We start from the raw sequence: 15,828 nt of genomic DNA, 5'->3' as shown, positions 1-15,828 counted from the left end.
AAAAGATACCGTCTCCCATTCTGGTGTAACAGGAAAATGGTGATTTTGGTTCTCCAGTGGGTAGTCTTAGAGAGAGGATGGCTGTCCGCGGAGGGGCGCTGTCCACGGAGGGTGGCTGTCCAGAGAAGCCCTCTCGCAGCCCGTGTACGGGACGCCCTTCGCGGGGCTCGTATCCCGCAGCCCTGCGCTGCATGCGGATGAACCAGGCGGCCACGGCTCCCGCTGTCACGCTCTGTGCTGCGATGCTGTCCCTTTTCTGGTGGACCTGCTGCAGGGACGCTGGGTGAACCGTGACGGGCCGGGCTTGGCAGCTGGAGAGGCTGTTGGCAGTCACATCGGGCTGTTCACAGATGGCAGAGTTTTGACCTTTGCAAGGATCTTACAATCTGAACATGGGGACAAATGATACAAAAGCAAGTGCTGGTGAGCCCTTGGTCACCAGATGGTGCAAAGCAGGAGAGGGTTGGAAAGTCCCGCGGGCGGGGCCCTGGGGCCTCCCCCTGCGGCCAGTCCCATCGCTGGACTCGGCTCACCCGCATCTTTGTTCTGAGGTCACCGATCTCCGGTGTTTGTCTCGGCCTCTACTGGCTGGAAATATCCCTGAAGTGAGCAGCGTCGTAGGTGGCGCCCGGCCCAGGTGGGCATGAGAGCAGGGCCAGGGCTCAGAGCCCGGCTGGCGAGGCGCTGAGCCCACCCCACGCCGTGTCTCCGCAGTTCCTCCAGGACACCCTGGACGCGCTGTTCAACATCATGATGGAGAACTCGGAGAGCGAGACCTTCGACACGCTCGTGTTCGATGCTCTGGTAAGAGGCCTGTCCTGTCCTCCACTCAGACGTTAGAGGCACGTCCGTAGGGGACGTATCGCGGTGACCTCGAAAGCGTTTCCCCGTGCATCCAATCCAAGCAATCCGGGAGAGCTAGGGGGTCTCCTTCAGCAGCTCCGCTTGGGCAAATGCCGTTCCTAGGGCAGGAGGAGGTCAGCTGGCTGACCAACTTCTGTCCGAACGTCTCGGAGTTCCCTGGGTCCCAGGGCGGAAGGATCAGGTGAAGATGCCCGCGGGCTGGCCTCATCTTACTAACGACACGGCCGGTTCACTCCCAGGTGTTCATCATCGGACTCATTGCCGACAGGAAGTTCCAGCACTTCAACCCCGTGCTGGAAACCTACATTAAGAAGCACTTCAGTGCGACGCTAGCCTACACGTAAGTTCTCTGGGTTGTTTTAAAACCAGAACGCTTTTTATGTGTGCTTCTTGTTAAGGGTCACCTTCATGTCCTTTTTATCTACAACTGCACGGTCCCCGCCTCAGCTCTGAATTTGCTGGGGGAATTTTTATTAGTATTTCCCTCTTCAGAGAGCTAAAAGTCTGACCAGCGGAGTTACGTAGTACATCCTGGTCGTTCTGGAATACATTCTTTCTCTTCTCCCCCATCTTCTACTTACCTGACGTTTTCAATTCATGTTCGATGACCCTGAGAGACGGGGGCATGCGGCTTCCCCACCAGCTTGGATGCATGTGTTCTTGTGGGACATCATTGCTTGCTTTGAGGGAATAGAAGTCAGTGTGGAGCTTTTCAGTGTAGCTTTTTGCTCTTTAAAGGATGCGTTCCCTTTTGTTGCAAAGCTGCAGCTGTGACTCACTTGGATTCTTCGTGCCCACTCAACTGCTCTTGACCAACCCCCACACCCCCATAGGCGCCCCTGTGGGTCTCACACACACCAGAGGGCGGGGGGAGGCCGGGCCCCAGACGCTGCTCACCTGGTGTGAGTGGCGCAGTCCTGGAGCCCAGCCACCAGGGCTTCCTGGAAGCTCTCAGGTGCTTCACCCCTCTGGGTTTCAGTCTTCTCATCTGTAAAATGGGCACGATCGTAGGTGTGTGAGGTTTCAGTATTATTAGCATCCTATGACGAGTTAGTTACCGTCTATCTCTCACAGTGGGGGTCACGGACATTCAAAATTTTAATTGTGCGAGTTGCAGTGAGAAAAGAGATTTAAATAATGTCTTTTTAAAATTCGTTTTAAAACATTATAGTTTGACAAACAAGGTTATATTAGTTCCAGGTGTACAGCATAGCGGTTTGACCTCCTTTTGTTCACAACATCCCCTGGAGGGGGATTGTCTTTGGTGCCATTCAGTTGGTCAAAGCTCCCATCTGTGCCTGGACCGAGTCCTTGCCTGGGTACAGCCCTGCACTCAAGGTCAGAGGTCTGACGCCGCAGTCCTGGCCCTGGATTCTTTCGTGTACGCCTTGATGCCTGTGGCGTGGGCGGTGCCTCGAGTGGGCAGCGCTGCCCTGCCAAGCACCCCGAGCCAGCTTGGGTGAGCCCTGTGCTCACTTGCTAACACACGTGTGCTTACAACACATGTGCTTAAACACGTGCTCACAACACGTGGTCTGTCGGTGGCGAGGCCCCTTGCCTGCACTCTGGACAGTTCCTTACCGCCCCTCCCCCTCGCTGTGGCAACGCAAACACAACCTCAAACAAGCGGGCGGGTGTAGGGAAGCGGCCTGAATGTGACGTGACCTTCTCGTGCGTCACTTTGGCAGTTCTGCTTTTTTATTGAAATGTGGCCACGCAGCTCTTCTCTGATTAGACTGGGAACTTCATTCCTGGTTTTGGAACCACGTGCCCCGCTGCACTGGGATCCGCGTGTTGGCTCGGCCCGTCGTTGGGGGAAGGAGGGGCCTCGGGAAAGTGGGCCTGGTGGCCAGTGAGTCAGTGGGAGGAGCAGAAAGTACAGTTTTATCTTCCAGCGATGATGCACTCCACTGCGAATCGGCGCGCTCTAGTTCAGTGGTCGCCAACCTTTCGGATCTCACGGACCACCGGTTGGCGACCGCTGCCCTAGTTCAGTCTCTGTAATCGGCCGAAAAGGATATCTTCACTTTGTGGAAAAGGAACATTCGTCTCATGTTTTGAGAACCTACACCACCAGTGTTTGTTTGGTTTCTAATTAACTTGCTCTTATACTCTTTTACTTGGAGCAAATTTACTACCATTTGAACTTTCTGGTTTCTGAATTCCAGGAAAATAGAAAAGTTTTGATGCTCTTTGTTTTACTTGTAACAGGGATTGTTTTAAAAAACGACCTTTGGCTTAAGCACTTCATCTAACGTATGAAGCTGTGAATTAAAATCAGACTTTTAATATGGACTTTATTTGTACCAACTGTCTATAATTACTTATGTCATGGTATGGAAAAATTTAAGAATAATTCTGACCAATTTTGGTATATTATAAACTTTGTAAACTTCTATTATCATGACAAAAGGCTTGAAATGTTTTCATGTTAGGGAGTCACTTGTTTTTGGTTGACAATTTATAAGGATATCGACTCTCTAAGAGAAGTAGAGTCCTTATACTTTTAAAACTAAATGTGTGCAATTCTATTAGAAAATGTAAAATAAAATTCACAAAACTTTTCATGTAATACCCATGTTCTCATAAAATGTTTATAGTCTTTTATATGAAGCCTCTTAGAAAACTCATCAAAAATTAAGAATATTTGCTATTTGAAAAATGGGCTGTAAAATTTTCATTTTGAGTGTAAATAGCCTAGTTTTAGAAAACGCACTAGAGGTGGCTGAAGTGGTCCCCAATAACAAATACTATTTCGTGCAATGCCTTCTTAACATTTCGGTAAAACGCACATAACACAGAAGGTACCATTTTAAACCGTTCTCAAGTGTTCAGGTCCATATACACTTTTAGCACTTAGTGAATCCAATGTTGTGCGAGCATTATCTCGTTCCAGACCATTTTCAGTTTAATGTCCTTTTGCGGAGATTTTCTTTGGTGCCTCACTTGGGCTAGAAAGAAAATCCTTTGATGTTTTTATTTCACGTCGGGGAAGCTGGTTTGCACATCCGCACCGGGGCGTCTTCCCTTGCCGATCAGCGGTAATACCCACTACTTGCCTCATCGAGCTGTTGTGAGGAGTAAGTCACATAATACATTCCAGTGCTCAGGGCCACATCTCAGACGTAGGAAGCGCTCCGATCGCACTCTTCTGAGAGCTGCTCTCGGGGTCCCTTTCCATCCGTTTAGAACGCATTTTACAAATGTGCATACGCCGGGAGGTGTGAACCCAAATCAAACTCACCCCCCGGGGGATCTCTCTGGGCCAGGGCCGCGCCGCGGGCTGTGATTTGGGGAACTTATTAATTGTGTTTCCACCGTGAACAGGAAGCTGACGAAAGTGTTGCGGAACTACGTGGACAACGCCGAGAAGCCGGGAGTCAACGAGCAGCTGTACAAAGCGATGAAGGCCCTGGAGTACATCTTCAAGTTCATCGTGCGCTCCCGCGTGCTCTTCAACCAGTAGGTGTCGCCGGGCGGGTGGGCGGGCTCCGCTGGGGGCTCCTGGGTTTCCCGCTCCTGTCCCCCCTCTTTCCCTTTCCCTCCCTCTTCCTCTCCCCTTTCCTCCTTGCCTTGGGGCTAGGATGGCAGAGCAGTGACAGGGCCCGCCATCGCTTGGCTGCAGCGCGGGGATTACCTGGGGAGAAAAACAGCGGGGCTCGCGGCAGGAACGCAGAGGTTTTTTTTGTCTTGTTTCGTGAAGGGCCTGCTGTATTTTCATGGAACGCAGCAGCTTCGCAAAATTCCCGGGCACTTGGCAGTAACTATTCTGCTAGAGAACAGGAGGGAGCACCTTGGCGATGAAGATACCGAACTTACCGTGGTCACGCCGCTCTCTCCCTCCCTCGCGATGCCCGTCCATCCTGGCTGTTGTTTTCAGAGAGCTCGTTTTGTGTAGAAATGAGGACAGCGGCTTTAAATCTCTGGCCAGGAGACGCTTGCTTCCCCGGGGAACCCACAGAGAGATTGCTGACAGCAGGGGCGCTTGTGGGGTTTCTGTTTGTCTGTGTTGTCTGCGTGGGCGGGCGCATCCCGTGAACCGGAAAGCCGCAAACAGCCGCCTCCTGGTCAGGCCCCGGCTCACGCTCCTGAAGGGGTCCTGGCGGGCTCCCCGCCGGCGTTCCCGCGCTGTGGGGTTTCCACCTGTCCCCTGGTGTTAGCTCTGTGCGTAGTTACTGGTCAGGGATAAGTTGCCCCAGATTTGTCATGGTGTGTCATTTCCTGGGCAACGAAAGTAAGAGGCGGGTTGTAGACAAAGATCTCGTCCTTCCTTGTGAATGAATCCTTAGGACATTCCGTGGAGCGAGGAATGAGGATGGGTTTTATTCATCGACTTATGCCCCGACCGCCTCTGGCTCCCCCTCCCTCCTTCCACCTCCAGGCGGGTCAACAGGGGACCTTTGGCTTTGTCCGGTGAGACCGAGAGGGGAGAGCGGAGACCCCCTCTCCTCCCAGGAAGCTGCTTCCGGCAGGTCCTGTACTTCGTCCTTGTGTGTGGAGGACATTTCCATTCCTGTGAGGTCTCGGCGGGCAGCTGTTTTCTTCCCCCAGATTCTTCTGCCCTCTCTCGGTTTCCATCATTTTAGATATTACATTTCTTAGGTTTACAAGTTTGATTTATTTTTTTATCTCCTAAAATTTTCCACCTAAGCTTCTCTTCTCTCCCTCTCTCTACTTTCCATGTTTCCATCTTCCTATGTGTTTACCCTTTGCTCTTTAAAGTACACTCATTATATTTCCTTGACTTTCTGGTTGCCTAACTACAGTATCTTGATCACTGTAGATGTGGCCACTGGCTTTCTTCCCTCCTTGAGTGGCCGTGGGTCTGTGCGTAGTCATTTTTGTTTGAATGCAGGACAGTGTATGTCAGCCTGTGAAGGCGCCAGGTGACGCCGCCTCCTTTCAGAGCGGCCCCTCCGTCCCCTCCAGGCAGAGCAGCGGGCCGAGCCCTTGCTGGACAGGCTGTGCCGAGTCGCGCCTGCGGGTGGCCTCACTGAGCCTCGGTCTACAGTAGTGGCCCCTCATCCTCCTGGGTTTTCAGCATAGAGCCAGCTGTGTCCTCTGGGGCCATCTCCCTGGCGTTTCCAGCACTCTATTCCTTTTCTCTGGAGACTGACAAAAACTCCACTCCGATGTACAGAGGTTTTCACTTTTGCTTTTAGTCTCCTGACCCATAAAGTCGCAGGAACTGGCAGGTAACCCGAGGGGTGCGGATCGACTCACCAGTGTTTCTGTCAGCCCCCAAGCACCTTTCCCTGTCACCTGCAGGCAGACACGCATGACTCCGTGATTTTTTTAAAAAAAATGTTTATATATTTTTATTGATTTCAGAGAGGAAGGAAGAGGGAGAGAGAGATAGAAACATCAGTGATGAGAGAGGATCATTGATCGGCTGCCTCCTGCACGCCCCACACTGGGGATTGAGCCCGCAACCCTGGCCTGTGCCCTGACCTGGAATCGAACCATGACCTCCTGGTTCATAGGTCGATGCTCAACCACTGAGCTCGCCGGCCTGGCCTGGCTTGGCTCCGTGATTTTAATTGCTCGGTGCGCCATTGAAACCAACGCCTGCTTGAAAACCCTTTACAGACAGGCGAGGTCACAGTTCCCCATTTTAGACAGTTTCTTACTTTGCAGAGGGACTCATTTAAATATAAGATAAATACCTCCAGGGTAATTAATTGTCAGTTTACAAAGTTTTGCCTTGTACACGAGTCTTCAGGTAAGAGGTGCTTTTAATTAGGCAGGAGACTCATCTCTGTTAATAAAGCATCTGAGTTGCAATACTTTAAAATGCAAATGCATTGCTTCTTCATGACACAGCAACTTGAAGTAACGGCTAATAAGTAATTTATAGATGAAACTTACTCACAGTTAGCACCTTATATTTGCATACATGAAACCCATGCGATACTTACTCATCTATCCATTTCCTGACTATGCGCCACCACTTGCAAGTTTTCCCATCAGCACCAATTCTGCGATGAATGAATTTGTCTGGTATCATTTCTTTAAAATAAAGTGATTTCAAGTTTACTGTTATGGTATCATTTTCAAGTGGTTATAAGGTTATGTTAAATTTAGGCAATTAAGTGTCTCTGTGACCCAATTATGTAATATTAAAAGTTTAAAACCACTGGCAGGCCCTAGCTGGTGTGGTTCAATGGATAGAGCATCGGCCTGAGGCCTGAAGGTTACCAGGTTCAATTCTAGTCCAGGGCACTTGCTGGGGTTGTGGACTTGATCCCCAGTAGGGGGCGTGCAGGAGGTGGCCGATCAATGATTCTCTCTCATCATTGATGTTTCTATGTCTCCCTTTCTTTTCCTAAAATCAATAAAAATATTTAAAAATAAAATAAAACCACTGGCAGGAAATACACCCGAATATTAACGCTGTCACTTCTGTGGGATAGAATTAAAGCTGAAGTTCTCCATCCGTCCTTCCTCTCACCCTTTCTCTCTATTTACCTCCTTCCCCCCTTTCCAGACGTTTCTGTGTTTTTCAGGTTTACACACTGGGTCATGTGACAGTGAGGAAAACAATACATAGTGGGCTTGAAAACCAGCTTCTTGGAGGCGCAGGCGTCTCCATGGCCGGTGGTGCAGCGCAGTCTCATTTCCCAGCGCCTCCTGGCTCGGGGATGTCCCAAGATCACTCATACTCGAACGGCCGCCCGAACAGCACCTTGGTGGCCGGAGACGCAGGCACCCTGGGGGTGAGGCGCCGCGGCCCCACAGCGTGTTCCTTTGCAGGCTCTACGAGAACAAGGGTGAGGCCGACTTCATGGAGTCCCTCCTGCAGCTGTTCCGGTCCATCAGCGCCATGATGAGCAGCATGTCGGACCAGACCCTCAGGGTGAAGGTAGGCCCTTGCTCGCCGCCACGGCCACGCTCTAGGCCAGCCCCGGCTGCAGGGCTCCTGGGCCGCTGGGAGGAGCGGCTGCTCATCCTGCCAGGCTTGGACTTGGGCGGAGGCCCCGGGCTGGCTTCTGTGGCGCACATGACCCTGCCCCCTGCGTGAGGGGTGGTGCTGTCCTCTGTGGGGCCTCTAAATGCTGACTCTGCTGTGTCTGCTCCCAGGTGGGAGGTTCTGCACTCTCTCTCTGTGAATACTAGAGGCCGCTGCACGAAAACTCATGCAAGGGTAGGCCTTCCTTCCCCCGGCTGCTGGCACTGGTTTCCCTCTGGCACCCGGGACTCGGGCTTCTCTCTGGCCACCGCCGGCAGGTGCCCGGGACCTGAGCTGCTTCACTCCAGCCACGGCTTCATCCAGAAGGATGTCCGGAATGACGCCTGGAAGGACGTTTGGTCTAATTAGCATATTACCCTTTTATTATTTGTGAATATGGGGGCTTTGATGAGAGTAAGGGGCCAGGTGCTTCAGTCTCTGAGCAGGTGTGGGAGGTGGGGCTGTTGGTGCCCAGGCATCAGTCACGCCTAGCCAACGGTGTCCTGTCTTCAGCCGTGAATGCACCCTTCGCCTGCGCAGGAGAGAGAGGGATCCGGGTCCCCATGTTCCCGCTGTTCTCACCACCTGTGGTGACCGGTTCTCACCCTCTGGCCCTTGGAGGAAAGATGCCTTCATCTCCAGGGCTCTGAGGGCTCCTAGGGCCACCTGGTGTGGAGGTGCCAGGAGGCCCCCAGGGCAGCCCCTGGCCCTGCACACTCTCGGGCACCCTGTTCTGGCAATTTCTGTGGCGCTGGCTCACTGCAGATAGAGCTGAGCAGTGAGCAGTTTATTGCCCTTGAAGTGGGCGCTTTGCTGTCCGAGCAGTTAGCAATTTGCTGCCCGTGAAGTGGGCGATTTGCTGCCCGAGCAGTGAGCGGTTTGCCGCCCGTGAAGTGGGCGATTTGCTGCCCATGAAGTGGGCGATTTGCTGCCCGAGCAGTGAGCGGTTTGCTGCCCGTGAAGTGGGCGATTTGCTGCCCGAGCAGTGAGCGGTTTGCCGCCCGTGAAGTGGGCGATTTGCTGCCCGAGCAGTGAGTGGTTTGCCGCCTGTGCTAATTCCTTCAAAGGGGAGGAATCTCCCACGTGATTCCTGGTGGCTTTCCCTCGGCTGAGCACTGTCCCTGCCTCTGTGCTCACCTTCCCTGTTAGTGTCCTGTTGATGGGTGATTTCTGAATGCGTCTCTGTGTCTTTAGATGTTGTGGGAAAGGGACTTTCCAGCTCTAACGCTCACCGTTCGTGGGAACAGACGCTCCATGTGCCTCAGGGCTGCTGAGACCGGAGCCGGGGTCACCGACAGGAATGAAGTCCCGGGGAGCCTTTCGCCTCCGAGGCGGCCGCTGTCGGCAGGCTGCTCCTTTCTCAGCGCGACGCCCCATCTTCACGGGCGTGTGGTGGACGGTCGCCTGTGGACGGGGCTGGGAGCGGGGCCTGCAGCAGGTGTGGGCCCGCCTCGTCCCGGGGATTAGCTGAGCAGCGTGCTCAGGGCGCTGACCGCGAACCCCCGTGGCCGTTCGGGAAACGGGTGGGGAGCGTAAGAATAGCTGGAAATCACGGGGAGTTTGGGCCTGTGCTTTTAGATTTCTAAATCTCTTCTCATGTTATTGCATTTGATGGGGCTTGGCTCGTGTCTGCTCCTTTCCCTGCGTGTCAGACCCGTCCTGAGCGGTTCAGTGGAAGACACGGGTGACTGCTGTGACGTTGGCGCCATGATGGGAACCTTCTGCCTGCAGCACGGGTGACTGAGTTCTACTTGGAACGCTTCCTGCTTGCTGCTCTTTCTGCATTTTGGTCTTTCACAGTCGGTGTGGTCTCGACACCTGGCATGAAGGGTTCCCATCGTGGGTCCTGGCGTTTTGTGTTGTGTTAACTCTCAGTTTTGCTCTGTGGAAATGGAGATACAATTGTGACTCATCTTGCTCAGAGAGAACGTGCAAAGCCTGGCATGGCTCCGGGTTAGACGTGGCTCCCAGGGGTGGCCCTTGTTGGCTGTTTTGATGTTTGAGATGATCCACTGCCCCCCGCCCCCCCATTTGCAACTCGATGGTCAGCATGCTCTGGAACCTTCTCGGCTTTATTTGGGGTGACCTTCGGTGTGATCCTTGGTGTGCGGCGCCAGCACGGCCATGGGTGAGCCTGAAGGCGGGGGGAGGGGACAGTGAAGGATGGAGAAGACGGACGAGAGAAGAAAGCTGGGGCTGGGTGGGACGCTGCTCTCTGATGGAGAGAGCGCCACGGCCTGCGAGCCAAGTCTTTATTTTATAGCAGATTCCATGAGCAAAGTAAGGGCGTGGTCACACGTTCTCGCAGGTTTCGAATCCACTCAGTTACATGCACCTGATCCAGCTCTGTTTACTTGCTGCCCCTCCCGCAGCCCACATCACTCAGCCACGTGGGCCCACAGGTGCGGACCATAAGGTCAAGCTCACAGCCATAGCCTTTGGCTGTAACTGTGCTGGGACTTGCACGTGGCTTTGCCACGAGAGGGTCGTGCCCTCCCATTAGCCCCAGGCTTGAACCTGTCCGAGCGCTGTAGCCGCTCTCCACATTCAGGGCTGGAGGGTGGAGAGCTGCTGTGTCCCAGGGAGCCCGCACCCTGCAGTCGCCTTCTCAGAGCTGAAGCCGCCTCACAGCCACCGGTAGGTGTGAGCCGTCGGCCGTGTTTTATGTCTCGACGAAGGGCAAGGCAAGAGGAGTTCCAGCTAATATTTAACTTCAGCACCAACGTGGCATCAGACTGGAGTGTCCGTTCGTAAGGCAATGACAAAAGTTCGACCGCATCCCCCCAAATTGGGTGTGTCCTGCGGGGAGTAAGGGGTGAGATGGGGCCGGCCATGAAGGCCTTGGGGGCCGAGGTCGCGGGCACGACCACTGTTGGCAGCGGGGCTGCCCTGACCACTGAGCTCTGGCAGAGGTGGGTTTGGGGCATTTGGGGCCTCGTGGTCAGAACTGGCCCAGCCAGTTTTCCCTCAGTTCCCCGATGATTACTTCCAACTCTGGGGCGATCCTGACAGACACTAGACACTGTCCTGGGACTGACGTGGAGTCTCCTCTTCTGTCTGGGGCTGAGCATTCCAGAACTTTCTGGAGAGGGAAGCACTGACTATGGTCTACGGTGAGAGAGAGATTCCTGGTGCGTGTGTGTATGTGTATGTGTGCATGTATGTGCATATATGTGTGCATAAGTGTATGTGCTATGTGTATACATGTGTGAGCATGTGTATGTGTGTATATGTTTGTGTGTGAGTGTGTGTGTATGTTTGGTATATGTGTTGAGTTTGTGTATGTATGTGTGAGTTTGTGTAAGTATGTGTGTATGTGAGTATGTGTATGTGTGTATGTTTGGTGGACGTGTGTGTGGGCTTGTATATGAGTGTGTGTGTGTATCTGTGAGTGTGTATATGTGTGTGTGTGGCTGCTGTGTACATTCTGACCTTGGTTCCATGTGATGTACTTGGGCGTTTTGTCCTCAGTATCCTTTGGTCTGTTCTGAACCAACAGATTTCACTAACAAGATCCTGGTTGGCAGGCACTACACTTACTTCCTAACGGCTCATGTGTCTCCACCCACGTTAGGAAAAGGCTGCTCTTTGCCCTTTAGGCTCCTTCCCGTGCCTCCTGCTCAGCTCGGGATGGGAACACTGGTCCTCTGTCTCCTCCACTGTCCTGTGGGCTGTCAGCCGGCACTTGGCCATGGTCCCCGCGGGCATGCATGGGGCCTGGGGTGCAGATTAATTGAATCTGAGCCCCCAGGGGCGGGCAGCGCACAGATGGTGAGGGTTGGCTTCCTTCCGGGACTGTCCCTGGGGTTCCATCTCGCCACCTCCTGGTGCCATTTCTGCCTCGTCCTCACCGGAAGGCACTGTGTTCCCACAGGCTGTGTGTCATCTCAATAAATACGTTGTTGGGCGAGTGTTGCTCACCCAGAAGCGCAGCTTTTGTTTCCTTGAAAGGCATAACCTGGCTGGAAGTGAATTCCGCGTCCTCGCCTTCGATCTTACCCTCGGTTCTTCCTTATCAGTTTTTGTTGCTTGTTGACTCTTTCTGAGCTCTCGCCTGGGATGCAGCCTCTCACAAACGCATAAGCTGAGAGTTGTTTCCTGGCCTCGGGGGAAGCTGTCTGAGTGCGTTAGGGATAATGACGGATACAGATCAGAAATCACAAATCACGCGGTGGCTTCCTCGCAGGGCAGGAGGAGCTCCACGGGTGTTTTGAGCCCTGGAGGGCCCCTCCCTCTCGAGGGTGCTGGTAGCCCGCACTGTCCCCCGCGTTCTGGACGCCTGTCCCCGTTCTCCACCTGCTGTTTCTAGCACAGGACCGGCTCGGACCAGGTTCTCATGCCCTTTTGCCTGTGGACAGTGTCCAGTGTCCACCCCGTGTCGCCGTCCCCTCGGCCACGGCGCTGGCCGGTCTGCGGGTGTCCGACCGCAGTGGGTGCTTGGTGACACAGCGCGGCGCAGCGAGACGCCAGCCCGACCCCCGCGCGGTCGGAGAGCCGTCTGCCGCCCCGTCCACATGGACGGCGGAGCGGGAACCATCCTAATCCCGTTTTGTGCCGCGCTCACCCGCAAAGCCCTTCGATCCGGTTATCTCCTTGATCCTCCCGCGCCGCCGCGTGTCTCTCAGAAGCAATAATGGAAAAGCTTCCTACAGGGCCGGGCAGGGGGCACAGTCACGCAAGGGCTGTGCTTCTAGTAGCTGGGTCGTCGATGGCAACACGCGTGCCCACGGCCCCCGGCTTTTCTCTGGGATCTTCAGGTTCCTGCAGCCCCGGGGAGCCCCTTCCCAGAGATTTCTCTCTAGGAAAGTGGGGGGGGGGGTGGGTGCAGAGGGTCTCCACCAGCCTGACCAGTGTAAGCAGGGTCCCCAGGGCTGGGGCCCCTCCCCCGGGGAAAGCTGTTCGTACATTCACGTGCTGTGGTTCTTGTAGATCCTTTGCATGTTCTGAGTTCCTGTGGATGGAGGCCTCTTGATTGCAAATTGCATAAACCTCCAATCACATGTAAGCAGATGGAAAGATAGTCCATGTATGGATGAGGAGACTCGGTGGTGGTAGGCTGTCCGGTCTTTCCAACGTGATACATTCAGTGCCGTGTAATCCGGAATCCCAGCAAGTCAGTGGGGGAGGGCGACACGTTGGTTCTGAGGCTGGAGACCCAGACGACACAGCACAATGTTGGCGGAGGTGGAAGCCGAGGCCTGACCCTCCCTGACCTCAGGTCTGACCTAAAGCTGGTCATCGGACTGCCTGGACCCAGCTCACTGAGCTCCCGAGAGAAGGGGATCATGGATTCATGGAGGTGGAGCATCCGGGGCTGGTTTCATAGGGTCCAAGGGGTAAAGCATGTCCTCACTCTTTTTATTTTATCTTATTTATTTTATTTTATTATTTTATTTTATTGATTTCAGGGAGGAAGGGAGAGGGAGAGATAGAAACAGCAATGATGAGAGGGAATCATGGATCGGCTGCCTCCTCCACGCCCCCTCCTGGGGATCCCGCCTGCAGCCTGGGCATGTGCCCTGGGAATCGAACCGTGACTCCTGGTTCATAGGTCACTGCTCATAGGGTCGGGCGCATGTCCTCACTCTTGGCCCAGCTGCTTCTCTCTGTTTGAGGGGACGGTGGCCACCGTAGTCAGAGGCTTGCAGTTTTCTTACTGCTTCTAATCCTGGGGGAGGAGAGCCTGTCTGTCTCTTCGAGGCTGTAGCACCCTCAGACCCTCATCGACCTGCTTCCTGCAGAGGAGGCGGCAGCCCCGAAAGGAGGAGAGGGGCGGGAGCTGCGGGGGAGCCCAGAGGCGCGGGCTGGCAGCAGCTGGCAGCAGGGCTGGGTCCTGTGTGCTCCTGCCACGGAAGCCACTGTCCGTCTGTGACTCGGTGTCGTGAGGGCCTCATCTGTCGTGGCCCCGTCTGCCGGGCTGGTGATGGAAAAGGTACCTGAAGCCGCACGTCGGCTCGGAGCTCCCGCCGGCGTGCGAGCAGCCAGGCTGCGGCCACGGGGAGACCAGGCCTGCGTGTGCCCGGGAAGAATTTTACTGAGAAGCGTGTCGGCTGGAGCTGCCGCATTAGCCGGTGGGAGAGGCCTGTTTCACGCGTGAGTGTCAGAAATCACGGCCGCTGTTACACCGAGTAGTTAAGAAATTTCATGGGAACGGCCCGGCAGGCCTCCAGTGGAATTAGTTTTTTGTATATCATCGATGAGGTCATGGACTGTACGCGGAGTCGAATTTCAAAAGCACTCACATGGTTAGCCTTGGGGAGTCAGGACTGAGGCGTGGGAACGCCCACAGACTTTTCAGGATCTCCCCCAAGAGCCCCCCGTGTCCCCTGCTTCGGCCCGCTGCCTTCGCATGGCGTCCCAGGCCAGATCCCGGCGTGTGCGTGGCTCGGGCTCCGTTAGAATCCTGACGGGTAGCCGAGCAGACGGTGCCCGTGCCCTGTGAACGCGGCGCCCCATCATTCACTGGAACGATTTTTCTCCCGGGAAACCCTATCCCTCCAACACCTGCGTTGAGTTAGGGAAGGTGAACGGACAGAGGAAAAGGCTGTGAACAGCGTGAATTGTTAACACGGCAGGTTCCAGTCTTGCCTGTGTGACCTCTGCATTCGGTGACTGGTTCCTCCTTGGAGACGCTTTAAGAAGTAGTTTCTTTTGCCTGGATTATCTTCTCTCCAGCTTAGTGGTTAAGGAAGAACAGCAGTCCCGACCCTCTGTTTGGCTAAAACGTAACCAAAGAGTAAGTAATTCCTGAACATGATATTTTCATAGGATTCTGGGAATGTCATGTTGGGACATGACACATCCTGTGTGGTCGCCGTTTGAGATGAAACGCAAAGGTGATCGTCGGAGAAGTGAGGTGACTGCCAAGCCTCTCCTTGTTTCTCTTTCAAATGCTTCGTTTCCTGGTGCGATGGGGGGAAACGCTCTTCCTCCTGCCACTGGTCAGGCCGATCGTCTGTGACGGTTCCCGGGCAGGTCCTGACACGAGGGTGCATTCCCACCTGTGCCTCCTCGAGGGGGCTCTGTGCGTCCCTGACCTGGCAGCCCCCTGGCTGATGGCCGGTCGACCAGCTGGCCCTTCTCCTCTCTGCGGCCGTAGTTTCCCAGGTCAGTAGAGTGGGCATGAGGGCAGCCCACTGGTGCAGCCGAGAGGAGTTAGCTCCAAGGGGTACGATTCCCATTCTGCAATGGCCTCTCTGGGTGTCTGGTGTGCCAGGTACTCACTCCAGGCTCCACCCCTCCTGCTGCAGCCGGAGGTGCTCTTGGGACAGAGGGCAGCCGTGGGGGCAGCAAGCTGGGGTGGGCCCTGCACTGGGTTTTGGAAACAGGGTGGCAGGGGGCTGCCTGGGGTTGTGTTGGGAGGGGGGACATGGACCCGGGGGCACCTGGGGACACCTTAGTCCTACGCTGGGCCCTCAGAGCAGGGGAGGGGGGGATGTTCTCATAACCAGATGGTTGTGTTTGACGCCTGGAGGGACTCCCTGAGAAGTGCTGTGTGCGTTCATTTTTTTTAATCTTGAAATTACATTTTTAGAAAAGGACCAGATCTCCCAGGGAGGAGATAGGGGGCCAGGGACTGTTCCCCCGGGAGTCTCTCAATATGAAAACTGCATGAGCCCTTAAAATTCTGTCTCATGAAGCTCTTTATCAGTGGTTTTGTTTTTGTCACGGGATCACGTTTTCTCTTACATTTTAAAGGGATATTGTCTTTATTGGAAAGTGTTTTCCTGTGTCTGGCATGTCCCCTCCACGCTGTGTGACTGTCAGTGGAGCCTCATCTGGGGCACAGAGGGAAGACCCCGGAGGGACTGGGGGTGATGCGGCTCCCCGCTCAGGGTGCCCCACCAGGCAGAGAGGTGGTGACAGGCAGGGGACAGCCTGCGCAGGCGAAAGGCGTTCCCAGGGCACCACGGCCACTCTCGGAGCGTGTCGTCACCTTCGGTGGAGGGTGGGACGGGTTCTGCTGTTTTAGTTCCTCTCTTCTCCATCACCGTGAGGGCGCTGGCCCCGCAGAC

The 15,828-nt window shown here is 54.6% G+C and overlaps 1 protein-coding gene across 2 annotated transcripts in view; it reads left to right on the top strand.

The window, feature by feature from the left end:
- The window catches only part of DOCK1 (dedicator of cytokinesis 1), a 288,665-nt gene that overhangs the window by 77,316 nt on the left and 195,521 nt on the right, over positions 1–15,828 (top strand). For both annotated transcript variants that reach the window (XM_059661723.1, XM_059661724.1), the window contains exons 20-23: positions 715–804; positions 1,104–1,204; positions 4,192–4,326; positions 7,618–7,726. In XM_059661723.1, the coding sequence (XP_059517706.1) occupies positions 715–804; positions 1,104–1,204; positions 4,192–4,326; positions 7,618–7,726 (435 nt within the window). The remainder of the gene's footprint in view (positions 1–714; positions 805–1,103; positions 1,205–4,191; positions 4,327–7,617; positions 7,727–15,828) is intronic.

Source organism: Myotis daubentonii, chromosome 13 (assembly GCF_963259705.1).
Source record: "Myotis daubentonii chromosome 13, mMyoDau2.1, whole genome shotgun sequence".
Lineage (NCBI taxonomy): Eukaryota > Metazoa > Chordata > Mammalia > Chiroptera > Vespertilionidae > Myotis > Myotis daubentonii.
Note: the sequence above shows the minus strand (reverse complement) of the source record. Positions and strands in the feature narration are given on the sequence as shown.